General features: G+C 37.9%; 1 protein-coding gene across 1 annotated transcript in view; it reads right to left on the bottom strand.

Moving 5' to 3' along the window:
* The window catches only part of DACH1 (dachshund family transcription factor 1), a 527,995-nt gene that overhangs the window by 56,927 nt on the left and 454,158 nt on the right, over positions 1 to 16,910 (bottom strand). The window contains exons 9-11 of the mRNA XM_019529808.1: positions 8,749 to 8,896; positions 4,149 to 4,292; positions 3,626 to 3,694 (exon numbers count right to left, since the gene is read on the bottom strand). Coding sequence (XP_019385353.1) covers positions 3,626 to 3,694; positions 4,149 to 4,292; positions 8,749 to 8,896 — 361 coding nt within the window. The remainder of the gene's footprint in view (positions 1 to 3,625; positions 3,695 to 4,148; positions 4,293 to 8,748; positions 8,897 to 16,910) is intronic.

The following is a 16,910-nucleotide window of genomic DNA, read 5'->3' as shown; positions in this document are numbered from 1 at the left end:
GTGGGATGAGGGGTCTTGGGAGACCTGGCTGGGAGCTAGGCATGGGCACCTAAGGAACCTATAATATGTATGGAGAAGAGGATACTCTGCTTTATTATTTTTAAAACAGAACAAAAATAAAAACAAGAAATAATATGTATTAAACCAGTGTTCACACCAGTTGTTAAGAATGTTTTAATGTATATTTGGGTTAGGAAAAGTATGAACATGTTGAGGCCCATGGATTTTAATATATCTTTATTGGTATCTTAACTTTTAAGGATATCTCAGTAACCTGAAATCTAGCCAGCACTGAAAAATAAATTAAAAAGGCATTTCAAGAGCTCTTGATCTTCTCTGCCAATTTTAATGGTGTATGCTCTTTTTTCCACAAATATCCTTTCCCCTCTATTTTAATAGCTTCTCACTAATAGCTTCCACCCAGTTGTTGTATTAAAGACCCATATAAAGTCAAGTGTACAGTTGACCCAATACAGCTTTAAATGCAATTTTTTTATGTCAACAGCATTCTTTAACTAACACAATCATCCATCAACTTATTCTGGAAGAGTTGATAATTTTGATACATCATTTTGGGTTTAAATTCTTGGCCTAAAATTATTTAAAATGAAGGCAATTATACTCAGTATTTCACAATTCATATTCTTTTTTCTTGTTTCTCCACTGAATCATGTCACTTCCCTGCCTTTGGCTTGCCTAACTATACACCTGCATAGCATATTCAATATCAAAATTTCACAAGAGTAATGACTGCTAATAGAGACAACTATACTATTCATGCACTAATATGTGCATAGCCCAAAAGAATAAGATTTGCCCTAGTAAATGTATTACCATGATATTAAAAACCAAGACAATTCTGCAAATTTTCCACATACAAAAAAACTAGAACTCTTTGTTGCAAAATGATACCTTCAGTTGGTCTAATAAGAAGTATCATTTTGGAACCAAGAGGTCTAGTTTTTTGCTTGTCTTTTTGTCTCAGACCAACATGGCTACCAAGTACACTCCTGGAGCAAATTTTCTAGTAACTAGCAATCTGAAAAAGATGTTAACTCATTTTAATTCAGCCAGCATAGGTCAATCTTGGGAATAGGGAGCTAAAATTCTGGCAGGAATGCTGGTTGCTTTCTTATGAAGGTTTGTTTTTTGCTATCCAGGCATGAATACATCCAGGTTTGGCCAATTGATAAACCTTTCCTATTGTTCAGTTTTTAGATACTTAGGAGAGACTTGATAGAGTTTAACACCTAAAATTTCTGAAAATTTCATCTACACTGAACATGCTCCATCCTGGGGGCTTCAGGGCCTAAGGATTTTTTCTCACAGTTGCTCTTCCCAGCAACTACAAGACACTGTAGGTGCTGACAGAAGTGATGGTTTGTCAACTGGGCCCCTGAAGTGCTTAACAGCTGTGCCTTTACAGAAGTGCACAGCTGCAGAGTGCTTTAACAGTGCCCGATCACACAACAATCCAGAACCTCATTACATGAGACTTCAGATGAAGGCACTCCAAAGCAGAGTGCCTTTGTCAACTTGTGTCAGCACGCACTGGAAGCAGGGCCAGGCTGACGTAGCCCAGCCCTGCCTCCAGTGCTGTCTGCAAAATGGAGGGGGAGAAGGGAGAAGGGAGGAGGGGGGAGTTTCATTTGGGGTTTGCCCAGCCTGAGCTGGAGGGTGGAGCAGATGGATTGGAGCCCTCTCACAGGCAGCTGAGGAGTTACAGCAGGGAGCGCACATCTATCAGTGCCCCATGGTGCTGAGTTTCACAACTGTTCTCAACACATGTCCTGCTGAAATGTTGAGGAAGCATAGGCTTAACCTGGAATATTTTTGTCACACAGAAAAGGACTGTGCTCCAAGAATGAACCAGGAACGCATGGTTAATGAGCATATTTCCCCTAGGATTTTGGCCTCATATGCTACAGAAAGTGGAATGTGTGTAGTGAAAGGAGGTACATAAGGAATTGCTGGAGGAGAGAGTATCACTTCAATGGCTAAACAAAGATAAATGTTTCCCAAAAGTTAGTAAGAATTACATCTTACTATAAAGTGCTAAAAGTTCAAGTAGCCTGAGAAACTAGAACCTAATCATCTCAAACTGGACTTCTAAAATCAGTCTATACTTTTGCCCTTAATCTTTTTGCCTCATTTTCCCACCTCTAAAACAAGGATAATACCAGCTCCTCACCTTATAAGACTTGTTATGAGGAAAACTAATTTATGTATGTAAAGTGTTCAAATAAAGTTGGAATGAGTATGTTAGAAGATTGAATTTTCTCCAGGGTAGGCCTTGAATAATATGCAATAGTGAAGAAGGTGTGAAGATATATTTGGGTAAAATACTGGATAACAGCTCATTAAGTGAGCACTGTCTATCCTAAATACTAAATAAGGCAAGGGTTTTAAGAAAAATATAATATGCAAATAAGAAGTGCAAAAATTATATACAAATAAAATAATAAAACACAAGATACATACATAGGGGCCAAATTAAATTTGCACAGGCAACTAATTCTGGCATTTCCTAAATTTTGAATGCTTGACTTTGCAACCATAGCTATCTTTAAATGTAGTTTTTTACATGTAATGTACGTGTCCTTACATTCTGGTAAGGACTATTTGTCTTCTTTGTATTTATTTAGACAGGTTTAGTAAGTTTGAAGCTTGTTGACTTTTGAATATATTGCCACTGCCTCCTTTGTGGTATGCCAGTAACAACTCTTTAGGAGTTAGGAAAAGCGATTAAATAACACACAAAAGATGTCAAATGATACCGTTAAGATGATTGACTTTAAAATGCAAAATAAAGTCAATTGAGAGCGATTACTGGAGCTAATCATTTTAGGCTTGCCTTTGAAAAATGCATCTTCATTTACAATTGAAAACAAATGCTGTTTTTGCTGTTTAGTATTCATGTAGGTAGAGTTAGCCTGTTGACTAGAGAAGACATTATAACATAAATGCTATCTTCAAAATGTATTCTTTACTAATTTCCTGGTGTTTGTAATATATATATTTAGCTCCACGGAGGAAGTAATATGGCTCCCTTTAGTATTCCAAGTATAAATTTACTCAGCAGATTTGGTTTATTAAAATGTAAATAATGGGATATGGAACATTTGGCAAATGAAAAATCCAAGAGGGGTATAAACAGTTTTATTTATCGTTCATGTTCCAAGTCACTTATTGAAACACACCTTGCAGTAACAGCCACTGAGTATTAGCTATGAAGTTCTCATCATGGCTTGAATAGTATCTAACAGGTCAAGCTATTTGTATGGTTAATAGGTTCATAGTGTTTCAAATGTACCTCAAGAAACAACATCTTAGGTTACATTCAGAAAAAGGTACATTCAGTATGCCTATGATTCAGTTCAACATTGTTTCAAATTAATTATTCCTCTTTAATTGCTTTATATAAACAGAAATGACCTATTAATTTAAAGAAAATCTATCAGCACAGAATGAATTCTCTCTTATAAACAAGCAAGATGAACTTGACCTTGTTTGAACTTGTTTTGATGTGGCCCAGATGGTAGGCTACATGCTTGAATAGCAGGCTAGAGCTGAGGAAAAACTCATATAGCAAGATCTAGATTTATAGCCGTTTGCAAATTCCTACCTTGTATTGTCCTTTCAGCATCTGTTCTGCCCCCGCTGCGGTCAGCTTCTATCTCTGGGGTCAGAGAGTCTAGAAGCACAGAAAGGTAAGACTGACACATATTTCATTCAATTCTTATAGCCCTTTTTACAACCTGTTACTCCAATGCTGAATTACAATACAATCAACCTTTGTCACTTTTTAAAATGTTGAACAATGACTGGAGGCCAAGACAATCTTTTTTTGTAGACTATAGGAAGATTAATAAGCAATAGATTTTTAAGCAGAGAGGGGGGGGAAATCTCCAAAAATTAACTTCTCAGGTGAATAATGTAAAGTTTTTCTAATTTCATTTGAATTAAATAATTTGTGCATATATTATATAAAATGGCATCACATTGAATTGAGAAGTATCATCAAAAGGAGCAAAAAAAAGAAAACTTATTTCTGCTACAGCAGAAAAATACGTTTCATCAATACAATCAACTCTGTCTGGCACTTAAACTTGGGGTTAACAACACACAGGCAAAAAGTGGCTTCTTACCATTTAGGACCCTGAGACTATCTGTTGAAGTCGCCTGTTTCAGTGTCTGTTCTGCTTGTTCCCGACGCTTAGTCTCAAATTCAAGTGCTTCCTGCAATTTCCTCTTTGCTTTCTTTTCTTTCTTTAACCTTTTCTGAATTATTGCTGGGAAAAAGAAAATCAGTATAGTCAAGTTTAGTTCTACTTATGGGTTTCTGAAATGATACATCTGCAATATTTCATATTCTCTGAATCACTGTCCATATGTAGTTAGGACATGCTTCCATTGCATTGGGTTATTCTAACAATTATTCTATACTGTTAGAAGCCATATGTAATATTCAGCTACTGTTTAAATGATTCTCTGATAAATATAGGCAAAGGTGTACGAAGTCCAAAATTCCAACCATGGATCTGGTCATCAATTTTACCTTTTGCATTACCTCACATGAATATTCTCATTTCTTGCAGTTTTGTTTTCGGTTGTCTTGCTCTTTCAGAAATAAGCCCACGTGAGCAGACAACGGGTGCGTGCTCAGTGACAAGTTATTCTCTGCTTGCCTGTGTGTCTCTCTCCCACAAGGGGGAGTTGTAATTGTTCACAGTATCCCTACTCCACCTGGGTGCTACACCTCAGGCCTGCTGAAGAGGAGGCTTAGAAAAGCAAATATGGGAATAGGAATTTGCAGTGTGACATCCTTTACTCTTCAGCTTAAGACACCAGCCTTTGTAGACTTTCTGCATTTTCAGCCATGTTGCTGCTGCCTTCCCCATTTTTCTTTATGGTGCCCAGTCTCCTTCCCAACTTACATTTCTTTAACCAAATCTTATTAGCTGTGCTCTTTTTTTATTCTGTCTCCTTTCCCCTCCACTGATTCTCTCACATTCTTTATCAAGCCAGAAGGAGGTATATAACATAAAACTCTCTCTAAATCCTGCAATAAAGCTACCTGAACTTTGCAGCAACAACAATGCTGGAGCACCTGTCAGACTAGACAAAAGATTGCTGTCTAAGATGTATCAAAAAATATACAAACGAATTAGGTGTGCTATAAAATTAAATGTCCTGGTTCCAATCTAGCAAGCTTTCCATCTACACACAATGATCTGTTTTAACTAGAGTTCTGCTTGCAAAGAGCTTGCAGGACCAGGACAAAAATGGAGCACACAGGTGGCACTTATTTGGACAGAATTCAATATAAATCCTCATTTCTACGTGCTGTCAATGTGCTTCTCCAGACCTTATAGCCATAGATTGTATGACTTTTGTGTCACGGAGATTAGAGAGCCTTATTGCAGAATCTAGATCCCTGATGCAGTGAGGTAGCATTTTAGGAGTAACATTCTGGGATTCATATAGGGGTTTGGACCCTTGAGATCCCTTCCAGTCCTATGATTCTGTGAAAGTAATGTGAACAGACCTTTGTAAATCACAGCAAGTCAAAGTAAACTGCTATAGAACATGTGAGCATGTTTCCCTCCCCCTGACCTAAGAGTTCCTTCCTCAGTTTCCCATAATTATTGTGCGAGTAACATGGGTGTTTCACACCTTCTTATTTCTGCCAATAACCCATTCTCTGTAAAGCCTACTACAATCCAAATGACCAAATAAGAAATGCTGTTGAAAAGTAAAAGCCATTTTTAAAGCCATTTTTAAAGCCATATTCTAAGATCAAGGCATTCTTGGGGCAATCCAATGCATTTTGTGTCTGAACAATTCTCTCTGCATGGTATGCAAGTTCTTGGGCCTAAGACATGGATTCTTTCATTCTGCATAGTACCAACCACACTCTGTATTGGTATACACTATTGATTGCATCAGTGAATTAGTAAATAAGAGTAAATTTATCATCTTCTATAAATTATAAACTAAATGCATCTTGAGTCACTTCAATGTTTTTCATGATAAGTACTTTGCTAGTGACTTTAATAAATGAGAAGCAAACATATGTTGCTTTTGAATTAAAATGTCATCATGGCTGACACTTTGTAGATGTGACTATGGCAGTCAGAGACAGAATTAGCAAACCCTTATTATGTAGCTGCCCACAAAAGAAATATTATCCTGCTTTTACTACCTGATCAGACACCAGTCACTAATTGTAAGATATGCATATTGGAAGGAAAAGGTACAGTAAATAAGATAAAGAAAAAAACACTGTTGTAGTAAATACAGTGACAGTTAACTGCTGTTACCTAAAATGCCTGAAATATTCAGATAAACATAGACTAAACAAACAGAGATTTCTGCTGAATTTATATGACCTATTATGGGTAGCTATTTGAATTGGTTACCTAAAACTGGATTCATATAAAGGAATACAAGCTGTATGTGAAGAACAGTTTATGTTCCAAGTTTTAAGTATATTGCTAGAATTCTCAAACATTCATACTGAGTCACATCCTGAGAATGATCTTATGGGCCTTCTCTCCCTTCACTAATGCTCCCATTAATGTTTGTGCAGTGTCCTTTTGGAAATGATGATTGTTTCCATGGAAAATGATCATTAGAATAGCATGCAGGGATTTTTATATTCCCTTCTAGCGAGAAATGTGTTCTTAAAATAATCATACCTTTCCACTTTATTCTTTTCACCTCCTTGATTCTGTTTTTCTTCAAGAACAGCCAGCCCATCACCTATCATCTTTTTATATAAATATGGCCTCTAGGGGAGGCAATTGCCATCATTATTTTACTTTATCACGTGTACCACTTAAGTGCCAAATCTCAAACCTCCTTGCTCTAACTGTCCTACCAGCTTTAATGTCATCACTAGTGGTACAAATCAGAAAGACACAATATGCAGTATTGATGATACAACAGCCAGTTACCTCAGTATCCCACAGAAAAGCAGGGATTATCAAGTGATCCTTCTCAGTCTGTAATCTTAACCCCACTGCTGTACCTCAGTTTGCTTGTCTGTGAAACAGGCATACTACCCATTGTGTTGTGGGCATGTTGCGAAGCACAGAATTGTGCAGTATTGTAAAGACTACTTGAAATCCACAAGCAAGTTGTTTATAAGGTATTATTGATATAATCATACCGAATTAAATAGGTCAGGTATAGTTTTAGTGAAGATTCAGTAAACATCTGTGGGAATTATTAATAGTTATTATGTTTAATGATTCATTCTCATCTGTTTAAAAGGTAGTGTGAGAGTCATGTAGCTGTGGTGATCAAGAAATTATGTGAGAAGCAAGGATCTCTTAGGGTGATATGTTTTATTGGACCAACTGTGTAGTTGGGATGAAGTTAGACAAGTTCTTAAATCTCTTGCAGTTGAAAGCTGCTTTAACTATCCCAACTACACAGTTGGTCCAGTAAAAGATATCAGCCTCAGAAATCCTTGCCTCTGTTTAGAAGGGAAATTTATAGTGTAACAGTCATGCCCTCTAGTGGGTAGAGGCATTAAATAGGGTTATAGTGCTACTTAATAATGTAACCATACTTAGGATATAGTACCACTGATTATGAATCCAAGTGTCCTCAGTTCAAGCTTCTACACAGACATTTCTTGCTTAGCTATTTTGTCAAACAATTAAACTACCCTAAGAACAGAATTATACATCTAGCATGCCAAAAATATAGATGACTTGTGATGATCCATGTTGAACATCCTGTGAGCACAAGAGGTTAACTGCCCCATACAATGTAATTAAATAACAATGCAATGATAAATGCAGAAAAACAGAGTAGTAAACCTAGAAGAATACTCTCAAAATGCAAACAGTTCATGAAAAATCATTTTTAAGTGCCTGACATTTATAGTTATTGTTTACAATGTCAAATAAAAGAGCTAAAATGAAATTGGAAAAAAGGCATCTGATGCATGCATATCCTTTATAGTGGTTTAAAGTCAGCACCTGAATTGCTGTTCCTTTTACCCTAATTCAGATTCATAGCAAGCCCTTCTATGAACAAATAGGTAGCCTAGTATGGATAAACTATTCAATATTGTTATATCTTATTACTTCTGGGTTGCCCAAAGTTGTGCATCTTATGAGGTGCTTACAATATTAGATAGTTTAGTACTCATAAAGTTCAAATTGTTGTTGTTATGCTATAATAAAGAATTAACCAATAATATTATTAGTATTAACTTGGACTTTATGAATGCTGAACTGTCTGATCTCCTAAATATTATTCCAATTGTTGTTATTATCTAGTCACATAAAAACAAAAATAATAATGCTAAAAACTGGTGATGATAAACAAAAATTAATAAAGGCTGAGTTTGAATTAACAGAATGCACCTCCTGCTAAAAGCCAAAATTGGTCAAAGTTTGGTTTTATATCTAACAACATGATTCCATAATTTCAAATGTGTTATGAATAAGTATATGACTGTCTTTACATCTTCATGACATGTTATGACAAAAGAGCTTCCAGCTAAAAGCTGAGAAAAGGGAAGGTCTGGGTTCAAATCCTGATCAGTTATTATGCAGGATCAGGCAAGCTACTAACTTCCTAAATTGCAGTCAGAGTGGCTATAAAATGAGGTAGAGAGAAGGGTTCTATTCAAAACCAGATGTTGCATCAGAAATGAGCTTTCCCGGGTAAATAAATTACAAAGAGGTTATGTGTGCTTACAAAAGAGTCTAAGTGTTTGTGAAATACCTCTGTTCTTCTGTTCCACAGCCAACTGTTTTTCAAGAGTTTCCCTCAGTTCTCGTTCCCTGAACAACTCCATCTTCAGCTCTGTCTTTTCCAGTTGGACTTGTTTCTCTTGAGCTCTGGCATTGTCTATGGCAACCTTTAATAGGCCCTGTTCAAAAATAAAGTTGAACAGTGTAATGTTGGGGAATGTAAAGCAGCTGACATAATAAATAACTGCTGTTGTTCTTCCTTGATTAGACATGTGAGATTTTACAAATGATATAATCCTGTTACCAGGTCACTGGTACATGGGGTCACATATCAGCCTAATAAGCCTTCCTATTACCATTTTTTTATACTGAAAAACATTTTAACAGGTGAACAAGCTATCTGAAAAACACATAGGGTGAAGTTTTCAAAAAGAAAAACTCCACTCAGGCTTCATTTGTGCTTACAGTGTATGCAAAAAGGTTGCAGGGCTTGACCTCTCTGAGACAGGAAAGCACAACAGTATCACCCTGTACAAATGAGGGCTTCTGCATCTGAGGAGGACATTTGTCCCCAGGTGAAAACAAGTGATGGTCTCAATATCACCCATTTTTCAGTTTTCCAATGAAGGACAGCTTTCATTTTCATTGTGAGTTCCCTATGACCCTGGCTAGTGGGGACAGCATTGTTGTTGTTCTGCTTCTAATTATTATTATTATTGGGTGCATACAGCCATTCACCACACCTGGTCTACATTCATGATACTTAAAGTCATATGAATGGAGACAGGGATTGGCATGTACAGGCATTCACCGCCCCAGGAGCCACATGGGGAATCTGGTGTAAATAATTTGGAGTGGGAGGACACACAGGATTGGGAAGGAGGGGAGTAGAAGGTCCACAGTGATGTTTGATGGGTCTGGTGTGGGGTTGGTGGGATTGGGGGGGCTTGAGGGTCTTCAGGGGGTGCTGTCCACCTGGCGATGGGGAACTTGGGGGCTAAAAATAGCCTGGTCATGGTTGAGGAGGTAGAAGGAACACAGCTGTATTGAGGAGCTGGGCCTTCCCAGCCCCAGCCCCAGCCCCGCACTCCAAATGTATGCAGGCATTCGAAATATTGGGTTAACCCATTTCCAGTCTAAGTTAGTTTACCTCCTCAAGTGAACTAACTTAGATCTGGCCCACTATTTTCGGCGGGGGGATCTAAACCCCTGTGTACCAGATTGCAACTGCTGGGGCAACCATGATGCCTCTCAGTGAAACTGCAACTCCTGTCTGGCTCATACACTATGGCCTCTCTCTCTAGTTCACTCATCTGCCATGCCTTGATCTTACTATCAAACGGTGTTTAGGGAAGGCTACCAACAGGCCTCAGTGTGAGCCTCAAAACTACTAGTTTTCCCCTGGGTCTCATTCCACTCCTCCATCCTAACAGGTCACTCCTGGCTTGACTAGGCTTTTTTAGGGCACCTGTAGCCTTAGGGGCAAATTGTATGGCTCCTTTCCCTCCCCTACATCATGCCCCAAGCCTCACAGGTGTTACAATAATGTTGTTGCCTCTGTTGTGGCCTCAGCTTCCCCAGCTTCCATCCCTTTCAATCTCACCAGACCCATTTGCCTAGGCCCACTATGCCAGGCCTGGCATGAAGGCACTAGCTTTACTCTAATCACTCTCTGGGTCCCTGGACTTTTTCCACCAGGCCCCTAACCCACTAGGGCTGTGCTCTTCCAGAACCAGACTCCTGGCCCCTATCTTGTTGTGCCCCTCCCAGACACTGAGCTCCTGGTCCCTGTCTCAGTATGCATCTTTTGGGTAGTGAGTCTCTGTGACCCCACATCTTACTGTGTACCTCTTGGGCAGTGGGTCCCTTCACCCTGCCCCCCCACATCTGTTCGGTAGCCTTATACTGCCCCTCACTGGGCTCAATAATAGTTCAGCCCTTGAGCCCAGCCCTGGCAAGGGCTCCAGACACTTGTGTGCCTCACAGGCACTAGTGGGACCTCCAAAACCACCCCTTATAGTCCCAGTCCAAACCACCAGTATAACTAGCAACATAAATATAAGCCCCTGGACTATAACATAATAGTAACAATGAAAACAGCCCTCTTCCCCTTGAAGACGTAAAACCTTTACCCCTAAAAAAGCCTGCCTCCTTGCCAAGGTAACTTGTGAGCTCCTGGGGCCTCACTACTCCTGTAGGAAGCACACAGATAGTCAGGTATCCCTCCTGGGCAGAAGCTGCTTCCCCAGCAGCTGCCAGGGAAAGACTCCTCTGCCAGCCCCAACCTTGATCTTATATGATCCCAGGGTCTTGCCTACATCCAATCAGCTGACTGCTTGCAGGTGTCTGCTAACTGCCTCATTTGCTCTGTTGCCCTGGCAGCTGCTGCACCCTGCCTGCCCTACAGCACTCCCTGCCTGGGCTGCCTTTATCTTAAAGTAACAGAGAACCTGGGCTCTCTGTTACACCCTGTGAACATCTGCACAGAAGGACATTTAGATCAACCTAACCCAAGTTACACCAATCCAAATGTAATGGCTGTATGTACTCATTATTAGTGGTGGTGGTGGCATCATGTTTTTATTGTGTCCTTATAAACCACAAATGAGATCAGAGTCTCTTTCTGAACAGCACATAGACACATAGTCAAAAAGATTCCTAGCTCTAAAAAATCTTCTCCCTGCATTGAAGTTGAGACCCTATGGCAGAAGACAAACTACAAGTACTTCACCTTCTCTTGACAAAAAAGCTGGAAGGGATTCACAATATCACATTCAATTTATGCTTAAGGAAATAGAAAGAACCCAAAATGGCCAATAGTCTGATAGGTATGCAGCTGGTATGTACCTGGTTAGGTACATGTAAGGGAATTTTGGTTCAAGATCTCCTATGTCTGATGTGAAGTAGGGTCTTAAATTTGGATCTTCCATATGCCAAGGGACTAATTAGAAGATGGATAATATGGAAGAAAGTCTCTGGTTGAAGCTGTTCTACTCTGCATAAATAATTACACTTCAGTAGAACAAATTTATGAATCTGACTTTCTCCATATCCCTGATGAATGCTTTGACAACTGGGCTATAGGATTAGTCCCTCCCTTTGTCCCAGTGAATATTTATAATTTATTTATACAAAGTGAAACAGCTCCACAAGACAAACTGAACAATAAGGACATAGACAGACTTTAGGCTTGGTGGCCACTCACATGGGTTGAATGAGACCAAGAATCAAGTCCCTCCTGGAATGAATATTTAATTTGGAATATAAAGTCTGAAAACAACTATGACAGGACAGCTTGAAGGAAATGGCCCCAAAATAGTCAGTATCCTGGGTGCTCAGTTACATGAAAAAGTTTAGATTCAAATTCTTGCTTCTAATCTGGCAGCATGAAGAATTGAGACAATGTCATGTTCTTGGTAAAGTGTCCTGCCACCATGTTACTATATATTCTGAGATGTAGGGTGATCTCTTTCCAGCCCTGGTTTCCAATGGAGAACTGTTAATGTCTTAATGAGTTACTGAAAAAAGCATGAAATATTGGAAATATTTGCAGAAAGGGAAAATGGGTGCCCACCAACTTCTCCTCTTAATGTCTCTTCTTCTAGCGTTACTGTTTTCAAGGTCTACCAAACCACTTCCTTCAGACTCCTTATTAAGAATCCTTTTAAGAATTTACAATATCTTCTTAGTGGTTTTCATTCCCTTTCATACTCAACATTTTCCTTCAGTCTTCTCTAATTCAGGGTTCTATCCTTCACAACACTAGCACACTCAAAACAAAGGGAGTGATTCTTCTGCTGTATTTAGGACTGGTGAAGCACCACCTGGAGTACTAATGTGTAATGTTGGGCACTGCACTTTAAGTAAGACATGGAAATACTAGAAAGAGTACAGAAGAAAACAACAAAAATGATCTGAGGTCACAACATGGTTGGAAGAACTGGGATTATTTAGTCTGAGAAATGGAAGACGGAAGATGGGACAACTCTCTTCAGATACCTGAAGGCTGCTTATAAAGAAGATGGCGATGAACTATTCTCCATATCTGTAGGGTAATGGACAAGGAAATTGCAATGATGAAAATTTAGGTTGGCTATGATGAAGGACTTTTTAAATATGAAAGTGATTAGGCACTGGAATAGGTTATCTAGAGGGGTTCTGGAATCTCATACTTTTAAAGATTTTAAGAGCAGGTTGGACACAATTGTCTAGAATGGTTTAGAAAGGGATGATCCTGTTTTGAGCAGAAGCTGGACTTGAGTAACTGATGTCCCTTTCATCCATATTTTTCTACAATTCTGTATTTCATAAAAATAGTTTAAAAGTTGTGATAATCCTCATGAAAAGACAGAAAAACTGTTTAAAATATTTATAAAGAAAGTCATGTTTCCATTATGAAACCTAAACAGAACTTTACGGGGCTAAACAAAATCATACATACATGTTTAGAACTAAGAACAACTTAAAACAAAAAAAAAAGTCCTTTTGCAGAGTATTTTTAAGTTTTAATGAAAATCTGTACTTTTCCCAATATTTTTTCTTAAAATAAATCTTTTTATTTAGATCCGCACAATCATTTTTCATATACAGGACACTTCTGAGCTAACGGCAATTTTAAAACAGTGGACAAAAATGTGGGTTTTACTTCTATTATGTTATCCTCTTCTGATAGTGCTCAACTTCAAGAAGATTCTAATCTCCTCCCTTTTTTCTCTGACCAGAGTATGTGGATAACCCAAATCACTCATAATCCAAATCAGGAAAAGCCATATAAAAAGTCTCCCTGATGTAAAATAAATTAGCCCAGAATTTCTAAGCTGCAAACTACCCTCCCCCGCATTCTGACAATCCATCTTGTTTAACAATAAAATCGAGCTGCTAAGGCAACTGCCATCTTTACTCAATTCAGCAACATTCATGTACATGTTTCTTCTTCATCAGGAACAAACAATTAGTAACAAATGAAAGAGATCATTACATCAAGTGCCCTTTTAGATCACCCCAATTAAAACTTTAGTTTAGCTGTATTTTAATTCTAAGATACCAAATTCTAATTTTCTGCTCTGATTGCTCTTGTTGACTTATCTTTGAAAGATGTACTCTCAGTGCAAAGCCTAGAGATTATTTAGCAAGACGCCAATGTTGGCACCACTTAATGTGTTGATTGGTTGTATTATCAGTAGCAGTTTAAAATAAATTACTATTAAACTATTATTGTCCTTGGCTGACAAAACACAATATTTTGGTGTTCTTTAAATATGAAACAATCATTATGAATAAATATGGAAAAAAGACTGTACTGCACCACCAATGTGTGTAATTTTATATTGGGAACCTCTGCAAAGTATGAAGTTGCTAAAAGCATATTAAATTTCTATTGAATTCCTACACCATACCTCCTCCCCAACCCTTTCTTTTTTTATACTTGCTCCTAACATCACTAATGGTAATACATTACCTATTGCTGCTGATTATGTCTGAAAAATATTAGCTTTTTGGAGCCAAGACCCACTAGGGACTACTTATAAGCTATACAAAATTAAGTTTCATTTTTAGAAGTTAAATCAGTGCACATCAGTAGGTGTCCAATGTGGGAAAAAAATCTGCAGCAGAGCCAAACTGATGTATATGTAAAAGTGCTGCTGCTGCCAATGACAGCTCTAACGCAAAAATACTGGAAACATTCAATATCTGCCTTCAGTACAGCAGGGGGCTGGGAAAAAAACAACTAAAGAGTCAGCATTTAAAAATCATCAGTACACCTCAGAACAAGCAGCAGTAATAGTCATCCCAAGTTGTGTGAAATTCTAAGAATTCTACCAGTAGATCATCTGCAAAAGATTACACAAAATAGAGTATGTCCAACTTGTATTTGCTATGGCTAATCCTCTAAACTGATATTAAATCAATATGCTGCCAATGACAATGAAAATCAGTGCAAGAGAGGATATTAACAAAAAGAAAAATATTTCCCTGTAGGGAAGGTCAGTTTTTGTGGAGGCTGAATAATAATAATTGTAGTAAACATGCTCAGGATCCAGATCTGTTTGTAATACAGTATAGCTCTCTCTATGATAAACTAGGGCCAAGCTTTCAGTGCAAAATGTAATTCTCCCCCTTTATACTACTATTAACAATATTTTCTAACTTACATTGAATGCTAAAATGTTAAATATTCACACAGAAGCTCCTGTTTCCTTAGATATTTATTTATTTATTTCCAGTTATAAATTCTTCAAGAGAAATTTTCTTACAAAAGGATTCTTTTTTCCTTTTCATATTACCATAACTCAAGTAATTGAGTACAGGGTAGACTATAGATCCCATTGGAAATTAGACTAACATTACACTTGGCCACAAGGCCAGGATCATCCTTTATTATTTTTAGAAAGTACCAAGGCTGAAACTGACAAAAATAAATGATATGACTCTTTAAAGTATATATTTAAAGTATATATTTTTGGTAGAAAGTGGAAAAAACAAGGAAGTTCCTTTTCTCTATAGTCAGACCTACTGCATGTTCTATGGACCAGAACCTTCTAAGGAATAAATACGAAGCAATTACACTAGAATACAATTAAGGCAGTTTACTAGATGATAGAAAATATGAAGAATAGAGTGCATGCTTTAGCTTAACTTGTGCCATTGAAAAGAAGGCTATATGTGCCCCTGTGGCATTTACTGAGTTGCTTTACTGCAGCTGAAGCTGGGTGAACCTATAGAATTCACTTAAAGATTTTTCTTCCTTCCTAGTTTACAAATTCTCTGACTTTACAAATTTATTCATTATTAAAAAAATTATCCAATGAATGATTTACAAAATGTATATCGACCTGCAGATTGCTGGCTAACTCTTCTCCACTGCTAATGTTTTGAATATGCTATTCATAATTGATCATTCCCTCTGTTGAATAAGTAACCCAAGAAACATTGGGTTTCTGTGTTCTTCCAACAGATGACTCTTGAAAGAGCTTTTTTTAATACCTCCAATATGAATACATTGGCAAATGCACACTTGCACAGGTATGTGATATTCCCTTCCCATTAACATCCTTATGAAACCAGAAAAGAAAGAAACCCTTACTCACTTGAATTAAACCACAGGGCAAACACTGCTGAAGCAAAACTGCAGATTTTGTTTGTGCTAATACCTGCAAGTATTTTTCTGTAGTATTCACTCTTATCTAAGTGCAGTGCAAAAAACTTCCAACTCTACAATTAGTCATCTTTTTTTTTCTTTATTTTAAAATAATCTTCATTGTAAACTTCTTGTTGATTGCTCTTTTAATTAGATAAGGATGGCATGCTTAAAAAATTTGCTCATATTTAAAAGGGATCAGGAACAAAATAGTACAGTGCCAACAGTCGCAATAAGATTCTAAATATGAGGGTGCCATTTATTGGGCTAAAGACATAAATGACACATAAACCAGTATAAGAGTCTGGACACTGCTTCAAATATGTACCACAACAAAAGTTCGGTGTATATAAACTGCTTTCAAAATGACCAAAATGAGTTTAAGATGAACCCGGATGGATGTAATATTAGACTTTACTGATTTAGGTTAAACCAGTTTATTGAACTTCTGTCCCAGATTACCTCCAGATTTAAGTTAACTCACAGTCTCCCAGCATGCCAGGATGCTGCAGTGTGGATGGGTAGGCTAGCCTTGGCCCAAGCTGTCTGCTCCAGCCAAGTAGGGTGGCAGGCTTAAGCATCCCCAGGCTTCTGACCTGGGCCACAGCAGGCATGTGACTGCATTTCCAGAATTAAAAGTGAATGTCTGTTCACTTGTTTATCAGTTCTATCTGTGCAGCTTAGATTAACCTGTGAAGACTGAATCACTTCAGCCTTGGGCTTTTTTCCTATTTGTACTTAGCTTTGATGTTAATGGTAGAGAGACAGGCTGCACAATAAGGTCCTAAAACTTAAAGTTGCTTTACTGCTACCACAGAATATTGCAATGAGCCATTAATGAACTATATTTCAGGGCAGTGATTCTGAACCAGGGTGCCACAGTACCTGAGAGTGCCTTGAGATCCTCTCAAGTGTGCTGTGAGGTGCCACACAATGTTAACAGTGTTAGGTTTACAAACATGGTTCACAAAATAAATCCAGAGATTTGAAAAAGAAATCCATAGTTTTTGGTTCTTCTGAGTTCTTTGCAAAAGAAGAACCGCTTTACTTTTATT

Source organism: Crocodylus porosus, unplaced genomic scaffold (assembly GCF_001723895.1).
Source record: "Crocodylus porosus isolate Cpor-Errol unplaced genomic scaffold, CroPor_comp1, whole genome shotgun sequence".
Classification (NCBI taxonomy): domain Eukaryota; kingdom Metazoa; phylum Chordata; order Crocodylia; family Crocodylidae; genus Crocodylus; species Crocodylus porosus.
The sequence above is the reverse complement of the archived record's forward strand: the minus strand, read 5'-3'. Positions and strand labels throughout refer to the sequence as shown.